Consider the following 18380-nt stretch of genomic DNA (forward strand, 5'->3'; position numbering starts at 1 on the left):
CCCCATCATGCAGGGACCCCGCGTCACCTCAGATAGGCAGGCTGTGGTCAGGGACTGCTTAGCCTGTCCAGGAGTCAGGGGTCTTGTGTTGATGTTGGAGAGGGTGGGAACTGGCTGGGGAAACTGAGTCATCTTGTGAGACTCTCACTAGGTTGGCATCAGATCCAAGGCACCAGGCAAATGGTGCCATTGATCATCTGACACAGAGTGGAGACAGTGACTCAGGAGAGTAGCCAGAGGGAGAGGAGGTCACAGGGGTGGAGTGACGACGGGGAGATTGTCCATCTCAGCTGGTTAGCCACAGTGAGAGTCTGGTCTCCCCAAGGGTGACCTCTCCCCATCTAGGACACACAGGGTGGCCTTTCTGGCCAAATTAGGGCAGGCCAAATGAAGGAAGGGTGGCCCTCCATTTCCTGTTCCTCTTGGATAGAGAACCCCTAGTAACGGTCTTGGCCATTGTTGCTGGCCAGGCTGTGCCCTTGCTGCATCTCTTGGAAGCCTAGCATCCATCACATGAGCCAGGACTGGTTATTCCCATTCTGTAGACCCAAAGGCCCAGGTGAAAAGCAGTTATGCAGCGGCAAGGCAAGAGGAACTGGGGTGAAGCCAGTGGGCCTGGGCCAGAAGGAGATCCGCCCTTGGACTCAAGAGTCCTTCCAGCCTCTGGTCTGAAATAGAATCCTTAGAATCACACCGAAGCCAAGTGGAAATAACAAGGGTGCAAACTGGGTGCATTTGAGGACCTGGAACCAATGAACATTTGAGTGGGTGGAGTCACCGAGAACACCTAGGGAAGTGAGTGTGGGGCAGGTTTCTTTGGTTTCTTGTGGTCTTCTAGAAAGACAATGCTAGCTGCCGTTTCCCCGGAGAAATCCGGGTAGTCAGCAAGAGGAGGAGCCTGGCCCCCTACAAGTTTGGAAAGTCCTCCAGAAGGAAGGGCCCTGGTCTAAAGCTGAGAACACAGAACTGTAAGAAGGCAAGATTTCAGGGAAGAGGAAGAAAAAAATTAGGGAGAAAAAACTGGCGAAAGGGAAGTGGCTGGATAGAAAGGCACGTGTGGATGAATTTTAATGTAATCAGAAGGCTGTCATAATGATAATAAAGGAATATATTCAGATGTCAGGAGAGAGGAGAAGGCACCGGGCTTCGGCTTCGGTCCCAGCATTTAAATCAGGCTCCAATGGAGGAGGGGCCTTCTCATCCCTTCCTTTTTCCTTCCCTGGGAGGAGACAGAATTTCTAAACCAGAGGGCCAGGGATTAGCAGGAGGCAGGGGGTTTCACTTCACCTTCTTTCTGGAAATTCCATTTAATTGGAGTCTTTAAAAGGCGCTGGGTAAGGGAGGGGGATACAAGGGGGTGGGAGTGGGAGGAAGCCCTAGGCTGGCTGGAAGTGCAGAGTTCTAATGACTCATGACTCCACAGAAGGCTTCAGAAACTCCAGTCCACCTCTTGCAAAATGTTGTTCCTGCTGCTTCTAGGAGTTAAACATAAGACACTGCCCCTCTCTTCTCTGTCTCTGCCTTCTCCTCTGCCCATTTCTGCTCACTGCTCTTCGTTTCTGATTCTTTTCCTTCCATTTCTACCATTTTCCTTCTCCCTCTGTTTCTAACCCCATCTCCCCACTCCCATCCTTCCCCCCTCCACTCACTCTCTCTCTCTTCCTCTTGGTTTCCTGGCCCAGAATTTGGAGCCCATGAGCCCTGAAGATGCGGCTGGGGTGTGCCTGGCCCTAGGATGGCCTAAGAAGCCACCTGCTTGCCCAGGCAGGGCTCCAGGCCCCAGAGCTTTGACTGAAGCCCACTAACGGTGAAGGGCTAACTGGTGTGCCCTGGTCCTGAAGCAGTACCAATAACTGGCAATGATGTCCTGCAGGGCATGGAAGGAGCTGGGACCCAGGACGTCCTCATCACTTGCCCAGGGCTGAGTGCTGTGCCCTAAGAGGTGCCGACAAGGCAGAGGTCAAGGCTTCCTGAAAAGGAGGACTCTGGGGTGGTTTGTGAAGTGTAGGGGCCCGAGGGTTTCCTCTGCTTTGCTCCAGACCCCAGGACCGCCCCTCAGCTCTGTGTGAATTCACCTGGTAGGGTGGGCAAGGGGACGTTCTCTGGGGCAGGAGGTACAAAGTACCCTGAGTACAGAGGCACATGGGCCCAGACCGCTCTCATCTTCAGAGGAACCAGAACTCAAGGCATTTGCAATTTGGGGGTGTGCATTTCTGCAGCCTTGGCTGTGTGTGCCTGTGTTTGTCAGTCATTCAACAGTCAGCAAACATCTAGTGAGTGTCTGCTGAGTGTGGCTTCCACAGAGATTCTGTTCCAGCTACTGTGGCTGTGTAACAACTTAGCCCCAAACTGAGTGGTGTAAAATGACCATTTGTTACACTCATGGATCCTGCAGGTTAGGGCCCAGCACGGAAGGCCTGTCTCTGCCTCAGGATGTCCGGCCCTCAGCTCTTAGACTCAAAGGCTGGGGGCTGGAATCATCTGCAAACTCATTCTTCCCAAGTGTGGAGGTTGATGTTGGCTGTCAGCTGGGGATGGGTCCCTTCTCATGGGGACCCTCCATGTGAGCTAGTTGCAAGTTCTCCAAGTGCTTCGAAGCAGGGTGGCTGGCTTCCCACAGAGAAAGCATCCCTAAGGACAGAGTTGAGTAGGAGTGGCTCCCTTTTATGACCTAACTTGGAAGTCAACTGGCATCACTTCTTACCTTCTTTATCAGTTAGAGCAGTCACAGCCCCACCCAGAGTGAAGGGGAGGGAGCACAGACCCCACCTCAGTGGGAGGAGTTAATATCACATGGCCATCAGCTTGTGGAAGGGGAATCCTTTGGCAGTTACAGCTGCTGCAGATCCACAGTCCAGTGTGATCCCTGTTACCCTAAGCACATGGCCAAGTGGTGTCAACGAACCACGTGGCACTAAACACCAGGGCGGGGGACACTGGTGAGGGAGCCCAGCCTTCAGAAACAGGCTCCCCAAAAGTGTCCAGGGCTAACTTTTTGCAGCATGAACTAGGAAGGGCCAGACCAAGGAAGGGACACCAGATGGAGGTGAAAACAACGTGGGATAGAGAGAAGGTGTGACCGTGGGAATGACATAGGGCATGCATTCATCCACTCCGTAACTCTGTCCTGAGGGTTGACTATGCGCCAGGTACTGCCACTCCAGTAGGCCTGCTCTATTCCCCCAGGGAGCATCTGTGGAGTGCGGGAAGGGAGCTAGACAGAAACCAAAGCAAAGCAGTAAATGATGGTCCTTTGAAATCTGGGCCATGGGAGGGAGAAGCTGAGACAGAGAATAAAGGAGAGCAGGAAGGAGGGGCCTGACGAAGAAGCAATATTTAAACTGAGACTAGAAGAAGAGTTCAGCCTTGTGATGGGGAGGCGCTTCAGGCAGAGGGAAAGGCAAATGCAAAAGCCCTGTGGTGGACTTGCCTGTTGTGAGTTAATTTTGGCATCTGGGGGTGAAGGTGGCTGAAGAAGGTAGTAAGTACCCAAGAGGAAGGAGGAAGGGAATGCAGGGTTGCCCAGACGACCAGTGGGCCACCCCTGTGCCATCTGTGTGCAATAGGTGAGCAGCCAGACTAGTGGCCTTGCTCCCTCTGTGTGCTGCCTGCCCTCTGGGGGGAGAGGCACAGTCGCTGCAGTCCAGCTCCCTTGACGCAGCCCTTCCTCCCTCACCTCCACCTCTGGCTTTGCTCGCCCTCTCCTCCAACCCCCTTACCTTGCTCTAGCTACGCCCCAGCCCTCCCCCTCCAGCTAAGAGCTTTCTTCCCGGCCCAGCTCCTCCCCCTCCTCCCCTTCCCCTTCGGTCTCGTATCCGGTTACCCCCGGGCCCGCCCCTGTGCAGCCCGGCTCTCCCGGCCCGGGTAAGCATCTCCTAATTTTGTTCCAGAAGATAGAAAACTCTTCGTGGGCATGCTCAACAAGCAGCAGTCCGAAGACGACGTGCGCCGCCTCTTCGAAGCCTTCGGGAACATCGAGGAGTGTACCATCCTGCGCGGGCCAGATGGCAACAGCAAGGGTGCGTGGGGGCGGGGCGGGGGAGCGGGCGGGCGAGGCCTTGGGCCCCACACCAGACCCACCGCTAGTCCTGGGCTGCCTCCAGCGGGCGAGGCGCTCCTGCCCGAGGAGAAGGGAAGGCCGCCAACCGAGTCCAGACAGGGACTGGGAGACTTAAGGGTGCTTTTAAGTCTCCGTCCCGTCCAGGTCTTTCTCTGTCTCTGTGTGGTTCTGTCTTTGTGTTTCTCGGTGTCTCTCTTTCTCTCTCAGTCTCTGTGTCTCACCCATTCTTTCATCCGGGATGCGGGATGAGCCCTCTCCCCGCGGCCCCTCCCGTGGCTGTCACCCTCGAGCTTCTCCGGCCTTCCTCCGGGGGCTGGCGCCATCGCGCTAGGGCTCAGCCTCTCCCGTCCCCCCAGGGTGCGCCTTTGTGAAGTACTCCTCCCACGCTGAGGCGCAAGCAGCAATCAACGCTCTGCACGGCAGCCAGACTATGCCGGTGAGTGGGGCCAGCCCGGGTGAGGTGGGGGCCACGCGGTGGCCCCAGAGGGACCAAGACCCCCCGCAGGGTCCTGTCTGACCTTGAGCTCCGTGCACACCTTGCGCTCACAGCCTCCTCAAGAGCCAGGAAGGCGCCATCATTATCCCCATTTCTCAGACGAGGACACTGAGGCCCAGAGACCTAAGGAACTAGACTGTCCCAGATTAAAAAACAAAAAAACAAAAAAACGTCTGCCTAGGGTTAAGATCCCAGACAGCTAGGCGAGTGCAAGCGCTGGAACTTGCGTCCCAGCTCTTTTGCTCCCCTTCCCCAGGGCCCTCCCCCAGAGGATCGGGTGGGTCCTGGCCAAGGCAAGGACAGCTGGGAGAGGAGGCAGCCAGGGCAAGTGGGCCTCACGCTTGGTCCTGGCTGCAGGGAGCCTCATCCAGTCTGGTGGTCAAGTTTGCCGACACCGACAAGGAGCGCACAATGCGGCGAATGCAGCAGATGGCTGGCCAGATGGGCATGTTCAACCCCATGGCCATCCCGTTTGGGGCCTACGGCGCCTACGCACAGGCAGTAAGTGGGGGCGCAGTTGGTGGGGGGGGGGCTGCGGTGTTCACAGCTGTTCTTTAGCTCACTTTGCTCAGAGCCTGGAAGAGTAAGGACGCCTAAGTGTGCTGAGGGGAGCCCTGCTTCTGGCCCAGAATATCCTGCTGCCCTGGGGCATGAGGAGTGGTCAGGGGTGAACCCAGGCGGTAGAGATTAAAGGAGGCTAAGAGAAGGCTGGGCCCAAGTGGGGTGGCTGCCAGGAAGAGGTGGGCTGCTGTCCTGGTTTTATAGGGAAGGAGCTGGAGAGGCCTCTAGGCTAGGCAGCAAGGTGGGGCACCCTCAGCGCCCTTCCTCTAGCCAGAGCCTAGGAAGCATCACGTGGAAGTGGTGAGAGGGGCCAGCACTCGATTGTCACCACTCTACTTCTGCCCTCACTTGTGGAACGGGGTGTTCAGGCTTCTGATGGTTCCCAGCAGGGCTCCTTTGAGGTGCCCCAAGGCCCTCCACGTCCACACTTCTCTTGCACTCCCCTCAGACCCTCTCTCGTGCTGTGGTCCATCCACTTCTTCCTTCCACACTGGAGCCAGCTCTTCCCCAGGTCCCAGGAACTGCCTCCCAGACTTGTAACCACGACCCCCACAGGGGTGGCCCTGTCCTAGGTCAGGGTTCTGGTTCTAAAGATGTAAGCTCACTTCACCTCTTCAGCAGTGTCCACACTTGGCCATGTGAACAACCTACCCAGTCCCCACTCACCTTTGTGAGGACACGAGGGGTGCCCTGAGTTCTAGTCATGATTCTCCTGTTGCTTCTACCCAACAGACTCTAAGTTAAGATCATCTTAAACAAACCCATGCCAGAGGCTCACTTAACATGTCTCTAGAGCTCTGGGTGTCACATCTCCATGGTTGACAGACCTTTCTCAGGGTTGACCAGCACCCATGGAGCCAGTCCCCTCCCCTCCCCCTCATTACTTATGAATACAATATCTCTCAGGGGTGGGGAGATATATCTGAACTCCCTGGGGCTCAGGGCCTGGGAGACTGGTCTCCAGGAGCTGAGCCCCCTGCTGGGGAGGGCTACCCCCCTGGAAGCGCATGATATTTTTTCCACTTCCTCTGCCCCAGCTGATGCAGCAGCAAGCGGCACTTATGGCGTCAGTCGCACAGGGCGGCTACCTGAACCCCATGGCTGCCTTCGCCGCAGCCCAGATGCAGCAGATGGCGGCCCTCAACATGAATGGCCTGGCGGCCGCACCCATGACCCCAACCTCAGGTGAGTGGGCAGGTACCAACACAAGACAGTGTGGTGGGAAAGCAGCAGGTGGGACCTATTATTTGGCCAATTTTGTCAACTTGTGGACCTTCCCATGGCCAGAGCACGTGATGTATGGGACCAAGCAGACTTCACCTTCTGGAATTTTGTCTTAAAAATGTTCTAATCCCTGGGAAATTTGATGTGGGCCCAAGGGAAGATTGGATGTGGGCTCCATGCAGTCAAAGATATGATTTCAGGGTGGTGACAGTTTCACTCAAATTACTGAACCATGTCAGGAAGCAATGCATCATCATTTCTTTTCTAGATCTCTAGAAAGAAATTCACATGAAAGCAGTTGCCCCCTTTGAGGTCTGAGGGGAAAAAAGCCCTGCCCATTCTGTGGACTTGTTAGGTTTATGGCCTAACCAGAGAAAAAGCCCCAGTTTTTTCATTTTTCTTTAACCCAACTTAGACTCACTGGCTTTTCCCAAGACAACTACAAAACAAGCAAGAGAGAATCTCAAGAGTCATTAAAGGACAGCAGGCTTGGAAATAACCCCGTTCATAAAGCACGTTCTTTTTTCTTTTTAATGTTTGTTTATATTTGAGAGAGAGAGTGTGTGCACGCAAGGGGTGGGGGAGGGGGAGAGAGAAATAGAGACAGAATCTGAAGCAGGCTCTAGGCTCTGAGCTGTCAGCACATAGCCCAATGTGGGGCTCGAACTTATGAGCCGTGAGATCATGACCTGAGCGGAAGTTGGACACTTAACCAACTGAGCCACCTAGGCTCCCCAGCATGTTCTTAATTAGATCTCGGCTATTGTTCAGTTCAGTGATTCTCAGCCTGGGCCAGTTTTGTCCTCCTGCCCACCCAGGACATCTGGCAGTGTCCTGAGGCAGTTTTGGTTGTCACAACTGGTCAGGGGAGTGCTACTGTAGTCTAGTAGGTAGAGGCCAGGGTTGTTGCTAAGCATCCTACGATGCCCAGGAAAGCCCTCCACAATAAGGAAATATCTGGCCTGAAATGTCAATAGTGGCAAAATTAAGAAACTCTTGCCTAGTCCCAAGGCCTGGCCCAACACCCCAGGTTCTCATTCATCAAACTTCCTTGGCTCTCTGCACCCACACCATACTAGCAGCCTTCCTGACATCCAGGAGCCATAGAGAGACCCTACTTCCTACATGAAGAGGAAGGCCCTTTCTAGTACAGTCATCATGCCATCCACACCTTGGGCTGCACCCACCTGTTATAGAGAAGGCACAGGGTATTGTCATCTGACCCTGACTCTACCCTTGTCACAATGAGCATCACCATTGCCTCCCCTGGAGAAGGCCTATATGTGTATTTCATGTATAAATAAGGCTGAGTCTGACTCTGCAAAGGCTCTCTCCTTATGTGCAAGGAAACATCAGAATTAATGCCTCCTCCACCTGAGTAGCAAAACTCCTTTATGAGGAAGCAGATCAGCCCCTCAGTGATCCAGACAAGAGATCATAGCCAGCAGCTCAGAAGCCCCATAGTGGCCAAACAAGGACCAGCCGTGCTGACTTAGCTGGGGTGAGCAACATTCACTGAAAAAGATGAAAGGAAGATTATGTGTAGTTAAAGTCAACGACACTGAGACTAGTTACATGATGCAGGTCCAAGGTCATGCTGCAGTCACTGGTCAGGGAAGTCCAGAGTTGGACTCTGCCTTGAAGGATGGTTACAGTTGGGATGAGTGGTGCCATCATGCAGGGAGATAACCCCACGCATGAATCACAGACAGGACTGAGTTGAGAAGTCTATTCCCAGGCCCTTGGAGCCAAGGGGTAGAGCTCCATGGGTTGGCCTTCCTCACCTTGGTTCTGCTTGCTTCCCCTCCTCTTCCACCCTTCTCCACTGCCGAAACTAGGTGGCAGCACCCCTCCGGGCATCACTGCACCAGCTGTGCCTAGCATCCCATCCCCCATTGGGGTGAATGGCTTCACCGGCCTCCCCCCACAGGCCAATGGGCAACCTGCTGCGGAAGCTGTGTTTGCTAATGGCATCCACCCTTACCCAGGTAAGCACATCTGGTAGCCCTTCCTTCTCCATGTAGCACATTCCTCATCCATTCTGTCCCTGCCCTTGCTTATCATAGGGACTATGTGGCTCCTATCCTCTGTTCCTTGGTAGAACCCCAAATGTGATTAGAGAGAGTCAGTCTCCTGCCCTCCTTCAGGGAGCCCCTGGTTAGAGTGAAGAGACCAAATTCACATTACGGGAGAGGTGCCAATCTGAGGGTGAGAAAGCAGCCCATTCCTGGAGCTCTGTCAGGAAAGAGGAGAGAACAGATACACTTGTGCAATGATGTAGAGAGGCTAGTAACTGCAAGTTAATTGAGAGTGAATTTGACCCATAGGAAGTGAGGGGATAGACGCTAAAGGAATAGTCATACTTAGTGTTAAGTAGGGAAAAAACTCTTGTAGGAAGGAGGCAGAGGCATACAGATTTGACATTTTGACTAGTACGTACTAGTTGGGTCCCTAGTTCGTAACAAAAGCATGGTCAGCACGTCAGACAAGTGTATCAGAACCATGGATAGCACCCGAGCGCTTCTTGCCTAAATTCTGGCACACAAGACCCAGGAGGCCTGTTCCTGATTAACTTTGTTCCTCTCAAACTTAGCATGTCTCTCCTGGTGAGAGTGCCTGGCTGACTTGCAGCAGCTCCACTCTCTGATCTTGAGGATGGACTGACATTAGAGCAGGGAAGCTGGGCCTAAAGCCCTAGGGTAGACTGGCAAGGGGCAATGTAATAGAGATGTGAAGACTGCCGTCCTCCTTCCTGGAGGGCAGATGACTAGGGTACCGAGTCCCTGTAAGTACTAGTAAGTGCCCAGTCTGTGGCAGATGAAAGGGGTGGGCCGAGAAGGAGAACAGGACGTGGGCCTATCTTCTGGGAGGTCAAAGTCAGCCAGGAACACAATATACATTGACAACATAATGAGACAGTAAGGCAGAACAGAGTGTCTTCAAGAGCTTCCTGAGGAGGAGGCCCAGATCACCTTTAACAGATGAGTAGGAATTAGAGAGGTGAGGATGAACAAGGAACACACTCCTGTGGAGGAGGCTGTCCCGGAGGCCCAGGGGCAGGGGGGCCTGCCTGGCAAGGGCAAGTGGTGGGAAGGAGGTTGGCCCAACTAGGACAGAGGAGGGCAGCTTAGGGGGTAGAGTAGTGCTCTCTACTCTGGTTGCCCATCAGAATCCTCTGTGTGGCTTTGTGAAATCACAGAAGCCCAGAGATTTTGATTTCAGTGTCTGGAATAGGGCCCAGACATCCTTAGAATATGAAAGTTCCACCAGCAGCAGAGTGCAAGGTCACTGTGCTAGCAAGAAATAGAGGAGACTTTCCTGACTTTGACCTTGGAGTTTTCTCTGATCTGACCCCAGAGGCTGGGATCTGTCTGGATCCCCCCTCATCTCCCTGGGCCTCCAGGGAATCCCCCTACCACGTTGCTCCACACTTCTCCCCTCACTGCCTAGAGAAGAGGCCAGAGAATTCCAGAGTAAAGGGGAAGGGCCAGGAGAACAGGACTGCTGTTTAAGGATGAAGACTCCAGGCTGGCAAGGGAGGCAGGGAGAGGCTCTGCAAGCCGGAGGTGGGAGAGACCCCACCAAGCTCAGGTTCTTGGGCTCCTCCCCACACAGGCTCATGGGCTGGGAGATACAGTCCCCAGCACATCTGGGTGGTTTCATTTCCCCTCTCCTCCCTGCCCCGCAAGCCCATCTGGATCTCTGGATTTTGACAAACCTGTTTTCTCCCCACCCCCACCAGCATCTGTGAGCTGTTTCCCTCATGGAATTTGGAAATGTTCCTCTCCCCCATTTGTAACAATCTGCCACATCCCATAAACAATTCCCTGCCAGAGCAGGAGGGAGGGATGAGGGAAGGAAAGGAGAAAAGTAGTACATTAAAAAAATTAATTTACCATCTTTAAATGCGGAGTTTGGAGCCGCTGTAATGAGCGAGATCCTTCAAAGTGTTCACTCTTTGGCAGTTACTAATGAGGTCATTAAGCACAGAAGTAGAGAGGGGTCTCAGATATGTTTTTCTCCACTTCCTAGCCCTGGGTAGCTTCTCTGTTCTCCCCTCTCGCCATTGAGATCACGTTGGAAGCACACAGTGTGGCCTTTATTGCCCCATACCACCCCTAAAGGGGTGGTTCTCACAACTGTTACAGACCGTTCACTCCTTACGTCTCAGAATGTGTGAGCGCTTGCTGTGATGCTGGCCTACTAGGATCCTGGGTGAGTGGCAGGCGATATTTTGCAAAGGCCATCAAACTGGCCAGAGGAAGAGACACCTTTTTCTAATCTGCATAAAGCCACTTTGTGTTTGAGCAGCTGGGAAGACCAAGAGGGCTAAGCTAGACGTGGCTCTCCAGAGAGCTGGGGCCGGTAGAGTCAGGCAAAGGGAGCAGAAGGGCAGAGAAGAGCAGTCCAACAAGCACCTTCACTGTTACCACCTTGCCACTGGGAGCTCCTGGCTCCAGTCTCCAACGTGAGGGAAACAGATGGATAGGGTTTTGTCCTGGGACAACCCCAGGAAGGAAAGGGCCTGCATCCGGACCCATCTTCAGCTCCCCACTCTGAGCAGTGCCCTGCTGGGCCCTTCCCCTCTGCTGCCATCCACGCTGTCTCCCAGGCCCACTGCCCCTTGGATTTCCCCTCGGCTCCCCTGCAGCTCAGGTGCTATTGTTCTAGCGAAAGTTACTGAGAGGTTGAGGGACTAGAGCTTAGAAGTGAGGTTTGGGAATTCTTTTTGGTCTGCAGCCCTGAAGCCTAGCACTACCAGTTAGCTTGGCTGGCCAGGGTTGCCAGGCAGATAAGCCCAGACGATTTTCTGCCTGCCAGGCTGTGTTATCCACTCTGCCTTGGACATATTGAGGCTGGGATCTGCCTGGATCCCCACTTACCTGCCTGGGCCTCCAGGGCCAGTCCCATACCATGTCAGTCATCAGTGGCCTTGGTCACCAAAGGCAGTGCCCACCTTCCCTGGGGTTTTACCCACAGCACCTGTAGATACACCACAGGCAACAGAAACGAGCCAAGCCTTTGGCTCCCCAGGCTGCTTGCCGGAGTATCAGCCTAAGGCTCCTCTCTTTACACTGGGCCCAGATTCACGAGATTGGTGGGAGGAAGGTCCTTGGTCTTGTGGTTCTTCAGTTTCTGTGGCCACCACTCCTTTTCCAGCACACAGGGCCGACTTTGTGTGGCCAGTCCCTGCTGAGGGTGTCTTGGGTGTGGCCTTGGAGTACCAGGCCTCCATGCCTTGTGCAAACTCCCTAAGGATAATGGAGAGATCCCTGTGTTTGAGCAGGCATGGGCGGCTCAGGAGGACAGAGTGGCAGGATGAAGTCTCTCATGCCCTTCATTTTACCCAGCTGGGATCTGTCCCCCACTTGTGCTGAGGATAAATGAGGAGGAGACCACCCCCTGGGAGCCTCTAGCCCCCTCACCCATTTTCCCACAACCCCTGTCAAGGACCAGGGCACTCAGGCATCTTCCCATCAAGCCCCTCCTCTGGCATCTCCTTCCCATCTCTTCACAGCCTTCTGCATGAGCCATCCATCCCACCCTACCCCCAGGCCGGCTGCAGCCAGAGACCGTAGCCCCCAGGCAGGATGGGGGCAGATGCCACAGTGGCTGGGGAGAGCAGTGTAGCCTGGCATCATCTCCCTGGGTGGCACCATCTCCCTGGGCGTGGCGGGAGAGAGGCTGGTCCGGGTGGGCCTCGCTGACTTCTGCTCCCTTGGCTCTCCTGCAGCCCAGAGCCCCACCGCCGCGGACCCCCTGCAGCAGGCCTACGCGGGAGTGCAGCAGTATGCAGGTCGTTAGTATCCTCACACCCCTACATGTGGGCGCCAGCGCCCCCTTCCCTCCCCAGGCCTTGCCCAGACCTGGGGAGGGGAGGGGCACTAGGGGGAGGGGGAGGGAAGGTTATCATGGGAGAGGACCCGCTCGGCTTCTACGGGGCCCCCAGTGTTCAGGCAGAGTTTGCCTGTGGAGGCCACCGGTACCCTTCACAGTGGTGGGTAGTCAGAACTTCACATGCGTCGGTGACCCAGGCTGAAGCTCTGACCTTGCTGAGCAGTTATGGGCTCTGAGGCCAGACCTTCCTCCCAACCTTGGTGCTTCCAGGGCTGGTTTGTGCTGGGGGCGAGGCCAGAGTTCACAATCACTGGTCTGGCACGTGTAGATGCCTGGGTTTGAGGGAAGGAGCAACCCTGGAAAAGAAGCAAATCTGCTCCTTCCCCCAGCCACATCCAGGCAGCAGGAATGGGGCTCCAGCAAGATGACAGGGAACAAGGGAGGACAGACAGCCTGTGGTAGAAAAAAGGAGAAGTGAGAAGAGACAGCCTCGGGGCAAGCAGATGGCCTTAGGTCACTGAGTGGGAAAGCGATCAGCTACAGTCGGAAGCCCAAGGCAAACTCAGCCATGATCCTCTGTCTGTCTGTCTCTCACACACACCGTAATCATCTCTGCCCAGCCAGTCTCCTGCTTTCTGCCCAGTCTCCTGCTGTCTGGCCAGGTCAGAAAGAGCCAGCAATGTCTCCCTTGAGGGCAAAATGGGGACTCTGGTGAAGGTGGCCTCTCACAGCTGGAGGTCAAGGGAAGCTCTCTCACCTGCTGGGACCCTGAGCTCTGACCTCAGATCCTGTATCTTTGGGAGGCAGACCAGTCTGGGGATGGGGGCTGGCCATTCCTGTCCTGCCTCCGACCCTTTCCAATTGAATGCAGAAAGTACCAGGTTTGTCCAACTCAGTCTCTGCCAGAGGACCACCCCTGGCAAGATCCCAGAGGCGAAGCTCATACATAGAGTGGCACTCCACCTCCCACACAGGTGCCATCTGAGTGGGAGGAGGGTATATGTGCCAGCGTCGGCTGTGGCTCAGAGAATGGGGATTCCAGGTGGTGTAGATGATCTTGTCGGGCATTCCAATGTTTCTGATGGTCCGTTTTTGTGGATTATCCACACATGTTGGTTGTACATTTTTTCAGAATAAACTTGCCTTCCCCCACTGCATTTACTGCTCAACACTGAAATTTCTCTCTTTCTTCCTGCCTCTCACCCTGTCTCTCTCCGTGTCACTGTCTCTGTCTCTCCCTCTCGCCTCTTCTCTTTGGCCCTCCAGCAGCCGCCTACCCTGCTGCCTATGGTCAGATAAGCCAGGCCTTTCCTCAGCCACCTCCAATGATCCCCCAGCAACAGAGAGAAGGTGAGTTTTTGAGCTGGGGCTTCTAGGCCCTTCCCCACCCGCTTCCGTCCCCAAAAAGGCTGCTCACCTGGGCCTTCGGCTGGGGTGTATCATTTGAAAGGTGACCATGTTTATGTGTTGTGTTGAGGAGGGTGAGGGAAGATGGCAGGATCGTGAGATGGAGCATCTCCAATCCAAGCACGGAGGTAGGCTTCTCGAGGGCAGCTCTGGAAACCCAAGTGGCAAGAGCGCAGGAAGGTGGAGCCTTGAAAGAGGTAGGGGTCCAAGAATTCCCACATCTCCTGATGGCCAGGATTTGACCAGTGGAGAGGACGGGAAGAAGTAGGAATGCTCGGCGCAGGGTTGGAGTGGGGAGACCTGTTCTTCAGGGACAGGAGAACGTGTATCCTCTGGGTGCTCCCAGCTGGTGCTCCCAGGTTGAGACTCCATGGGCAGGGGATGGGTTGGAGTGCCCCTGTGCAGCCTAGTGGAAGAAGAGGTGCCTGGAAAGTCACGTCCAGAGTTCCTGGTGTGCACAGGGCAGGCAAGGCCAAGGGGGTTGGGGAGGCTGGGATCTAATAGAGACCCTCAGTGTCTTCCCGGTCCAGAGATTAGAGACCCACAAGAGGCTGGCTAAATAAGCTTGCCCTCAGGGATTCTGTGGGCCTGTGCTCAGAGAGCCCAACATGAGGGGCAGGGATGCTAACAAGGTCTTGCCTTCCCCACCTTATGAAACAGGTTACCCACCAGTGAGCATCTGTCCCAGGAGCCCATTTGGTCAGGGGATTCCAAAGGTCATAGTCCCTGCAGCACACTTCCTCCCATCAGGGGATGTGGGTTAGCCCTGGAAAGGTGTCTGGGGGTCTGCTAGTCTGAACCATTGTTCAGACAGGCCCCAAACATGCCCCAGAGGGCTGAGAACCTGGACTTTGTCTGGATCTGACTCCCAGTTTATGGCCACGTCCTCCCCCTTACCCTTGATGTCCTTACCTATACAATGAGAATAGTGAGGACTAGTCACTAGAGAAGCATGAAACTCAAATGAGCTCATGTCTGACTCAGAAGTCCAGAAATTTCCTATGGGTTTCTTGCTGTGCACACAGCCCTTCCTTTGCCAAACGGTCACCCCTCCAAAGTTGGACATGATGCCCGTCACCCCAGTTTACACACACCGGGCAGCTTCTGAGGTCTGTATCATCACCTCTGTGTGGCCAGGAGAGCCAAGCCACACAGGAACCCAGAGGAGTGTGCGGTGGGGCCCTGTCCACAGCCTGTGAATGCGGCCTGCTCTAGCTGTGTCCAGAGTGACATCTGGGCCCACTGCTGATGCAGTGGAGCTGGGGGGGCGTCCAGCAGCCCTGTCTCCGCCAGAGGGTCCTGTCACTGGGCCAGGGCCCTTGAGCCTGCTTTGCCCCTGCCTTCCTCCCCTTAGTCCAGCTCTTCCAGGGCCGTTTCAGTCAGATCAGAGCCATGAAGGGCAGGGGCCAGGAGTCCCAAGCTTGCCCCCCAAGCCCAGATCAGAGCACAGTGCCCACAGCCACCATCACCCCCATCACCCCGCTGGCCTTAGGCTGACACACCCTCAGCCGCAGTCAGTGCCCTGCATCACTCTGGCCTGTGGGCTCAGGGGTCTCTAAACTGCTACACACACACACACACACACCTGCAGGCCAATGCTTCTCTGACGAACGCACAGGTTAGCCCCTAACCCTGGCATTAAATGGACTGAGACCCTCCATCTACTCCCTGCTCTTTCTCCCTTACCCTCTGCACCACCCCATGTATCTCACTCTGAGCTTCTCATACCTTCCTTCCATCTCTGAGCTGCTTCGGCTCCTTACCCCGGCGCCCTGCTCCCCAGCCCAGACCTGGTGAGGCCAATCCCTGCTCCAGCCGCCTCTCAGATGCGGGCTCTCCCATTATTGTCCATATTCTTCCTGATGGGCACACAGGATGAGCCACCGTGGGAGAGCAGGGCACGGGGAGGGGTGAACTGTGGACCCAGATGTATATAGAACCAGGTTTCATGCAAGAGTGAGCTCATGGTGCTGGGAGTGGGACTGTCAGAGAAGGCTTCAGAGGCCTTGGAGGCTGAGGTCTTCACATAAAGATGGAGAGACAGACATTTAAGGCAGGAAGAACTTTACATGCTGCAAAGTATGAGGTGAGCCTGGACCTGGGGATGGGATGGGGCAGGGAGACAGGCTGGGGTGGGCTGCAGCCAGGCCAAAGCCATGTCCACTGTGTTGCATGAGGCATAGGTGAGAAAGAAGGCTGTGTTCCTCCAGCCATGACAGTTACCACCCCCTGTGAATGTCATTGACATACCTGGACACACTGGTTGTGGAAGAGACCCTCCTTCCAGGACTTTGTCTTTGAGCTGAGCCTGAAAACCAACAGATGCCTGAATTCCTGGAGGCTCGCAGCTCCACGGAAGGGTTGAGGTTACCCTCGTGGCTGCTCCAATCCTGGCTCTGCCCAGGCCTGCAGTGTGGCCAGGATACCCACCTCCTGTGTCTGGAGCTCTGCTTCACCATTTCTCAGAAGGCTGGGTGGGACCAGATTGATCTCCACAGTCCTGCTGGTGATGCCATCTGGATGCTGTATAATCTGTGGATGAGGAAATGCAGGAAAGGCTGGGGGTAGAAGACAAGGTGTGTGCTCTCTCTGGAGGCGTGAGGGGCAGGGGGCTAAGCTGGGGCTGGGAGAGCCGTTCCTGTGACGCTCAACCACACACCATACTGATGGGATGAGCCTGTGGGCCCTGACTTTGAAGGCTCTTTGAGACTTTAAATTGAATAGACACAACATCCACATAAGCATCTTACAGAACTTGGAGTGAGAGTCCCAAGTTCAAGGCCAGTGTCTACATGAAGTGGGGCAGTGAGGGAAGCCTGAAGAATGGGATGGAAGGAGGAAGGAAGGCAGTGCTGGGGGAGGGGCAGGAGGGCAGGAGAAGGCAAATGCCTCTGCCCCTAAAGCTCCCAATTTGGCTGGAGAGAAAACCTCTCAGAGCGAAAGGAGAAAGAGCATCAGACCACAGATTGTACACTTAGGGAGCACTGGAAGAGAGAAGGTGTGGGGAAAACTTGGGTGGGAGTCCTGGAGGAAGGGTGGCTTAGATTAGGCCTTCAAGCTGATTTCTGCCCAGAGAGGGACTCACATCTAGCTGGGGACAGTCAAGGGATGCATTGAGAATATGAACCAGTGAACATGGCATGGCTGGAGATGGGGTGAGCTTGGGGGATTCAGCAGCAGGGAGCCCTGGAGGCTGCTGAGGGAGCATGCTTACGCCGGTTCTGAATGCGCCGTCAGCAGGCAGTTTTCCTGGGAGACAGTGGTCCAGGGAGGAGAGGCTGAGGGTAGGAGGCTGAGGGCAGATGATGCAGGATGGGGACCAAGGACCCAGGAGGTCAGACGCTCAGAGGCTCGCTCTGGTGGTCAAAGGAGTCTTTGGAGAGAGGAAGGAGGAGAGTGAGGGTCGAGAGACTGGCTCCTGAACTGGGAGCCTCACCTGTCCCAGAGAAGCAGGATGTGGTTCTGGCCATGAAGCCACGTGGCAGCCCATGTCGATGCCTTACTACGTTTCCTTTTGAGCTCACGCTAAGTGTCAACCAGTCTCTGGTCAGAGCCTTGGTTTCTCTACATCTCTACACATGCAGCTTTGCATGGCCTCCACAGGCTGGGGACCATTCCCGGAATGACCACATTCTAAAAGTTTAATAATATGTAGCATACTGTGTTTAAGATGGCAAGAAAGAGATGAATCATCTTGGAGAGATTTCCATTTCAAAGTGAAAATAGAGAATTTTGGTTATTCGAACAAAACGTAGCTTTTAGCTGTTTGGAAATTTTTGGAATCCAAAGGCTTCCACAGCATTCAGGGTTTCTGGGGTGGAGAGATTTATGGTAGGTAGAGAGGAAAGCACAGACTTCAGAGACAGATGGCCTGGGCCCATATCCTAGCTCACCCACCCCAGCTGTGTGATTTTTGGCAGGTGACTTAACCTCTCGGGGCTTCCGTTTGTCTGTATAGTGGGAGTGACTTGACAGTCCTTGCCTCAGAGGGCGGCTATAAGATTCAGTGACTTAACACACATCTAAAGGGTTGAGAAGAGCCTGACACGTAGTTCCTGCTGTAGCAGTGTCGAGGTTGTTACTGTTGTCATGAAATGGGGAGCTCCATGTAATAAGGCTTGCGGGTACCCTGGCTAATCACGGAGCCTGTGCACCTAGCCTGTAAGAGGAGGCAAAATCAGGAGGTCCTGATTTCTGCACTCAGGACCGGGGTTGAGTGAAAGGTTGGGGGCGGTGGGGGGACCGTTGGGCACCAGATGGGAAGGAGTGGCTGCGGATTTTGGAGGAAGATGGGCCAAGCAGCAGCCGCCCTGAAGTCCGAGCTGGGGCCTGCCTGTGGGAGGTGACCTGAAGCTTCTCACCTGGCACCACAAGCCCGGGCGGCCCCAGGGCCATTCCGGAGCTGGGGTTGGGTTGGAGGGCGGCCGCCAGGCCTTCCTACTCCTTCCTCTCCTCAGCACCTCCTCTCCCTGGTTGACCAGGCCTTGGCATGTTTACCTCCTTCACTCCTCAACTCTGCCGCTGGAGCAAGTTGCCAGGCACCCTCTTACAGATCCATTTTGCAGCAAAGGTGACTGAGGCACAGAGAGGTTCAGTGACTTGCCCAAGGGCAGGGCGGAGACCAGAGCTCAGGCTGGGGCTCAGCAGTTCCCACTCCTCCATGGCTGCCCTTGGATCTTGGATGAGACCCCCCCTCCCAACCTTGCCCCCCTCCCTGCTGCCGCTGCCTAACTCGCTCACCTCTCCTCTGTCTCTCTCTTCCCCCACCCTGCCATCCCTCCTCCCTGCCCCCCC

General features: G+C 55.0%; 1 protein-coding gene across 44 annotated transcripts in view; it reads left to right on the forward strand.

The window, feature by feature from the left end:
• The window catches only part of CELF4 (CUGBP Elav-like family member 4), a 295231-nt gene that overhangs the window by 260731 nt on the left and 16120 nt on the right, over nt 1-18380 (forward strand). For 11 of the 44 annotated variants that reach the window (XM_029921688.1, XM_029921677.1, XM_029921678.1 and 8 more), the window contains exons 4-10: nt 3891-4019; nt 4417-4496; nt 4914-5057; nt 6155-6302; nt 8180-8329; nt 12076-12141; nt 13446-13529. In XM_029921688.1, coding sequence (XP_029777548.1) covers nt 3891-4019; nt 4417-4496; nt 4914-5057; nt 6155-6302; nt 8180-8329; nt 12076-12141; nt 13446-13529 — 801 coding nt within the window. The remainder of the gene's footprint in view (nt 1-3890; nt 4020-4416; nt 4497-4913; nt 5058-6154; nt 6303-8179; nt 8330-12075; nt 12142-13445; nt 13530-18380) is intronic. The other 33 variants (XM_029921679.1, XM_029921697.1, XM_029921709.1 and 30 more) reach the window with 5 other exon arrangements.

The sequence above is a fragment of the Suricata suricatta genome, chromosome 14 (assembly GCF_006229205.1).
Source record: "Suricata suricatta isolate VVHF042 chromosome 14, meerkat_22Aug2017_6uvM2_HiC, whole genome shotgun sequence".
NCBI lineage: Eukaryota > Metazoa > Chordata > Mammalia > Carnivora > Herpestidae > Suricata > Suricata suricatta.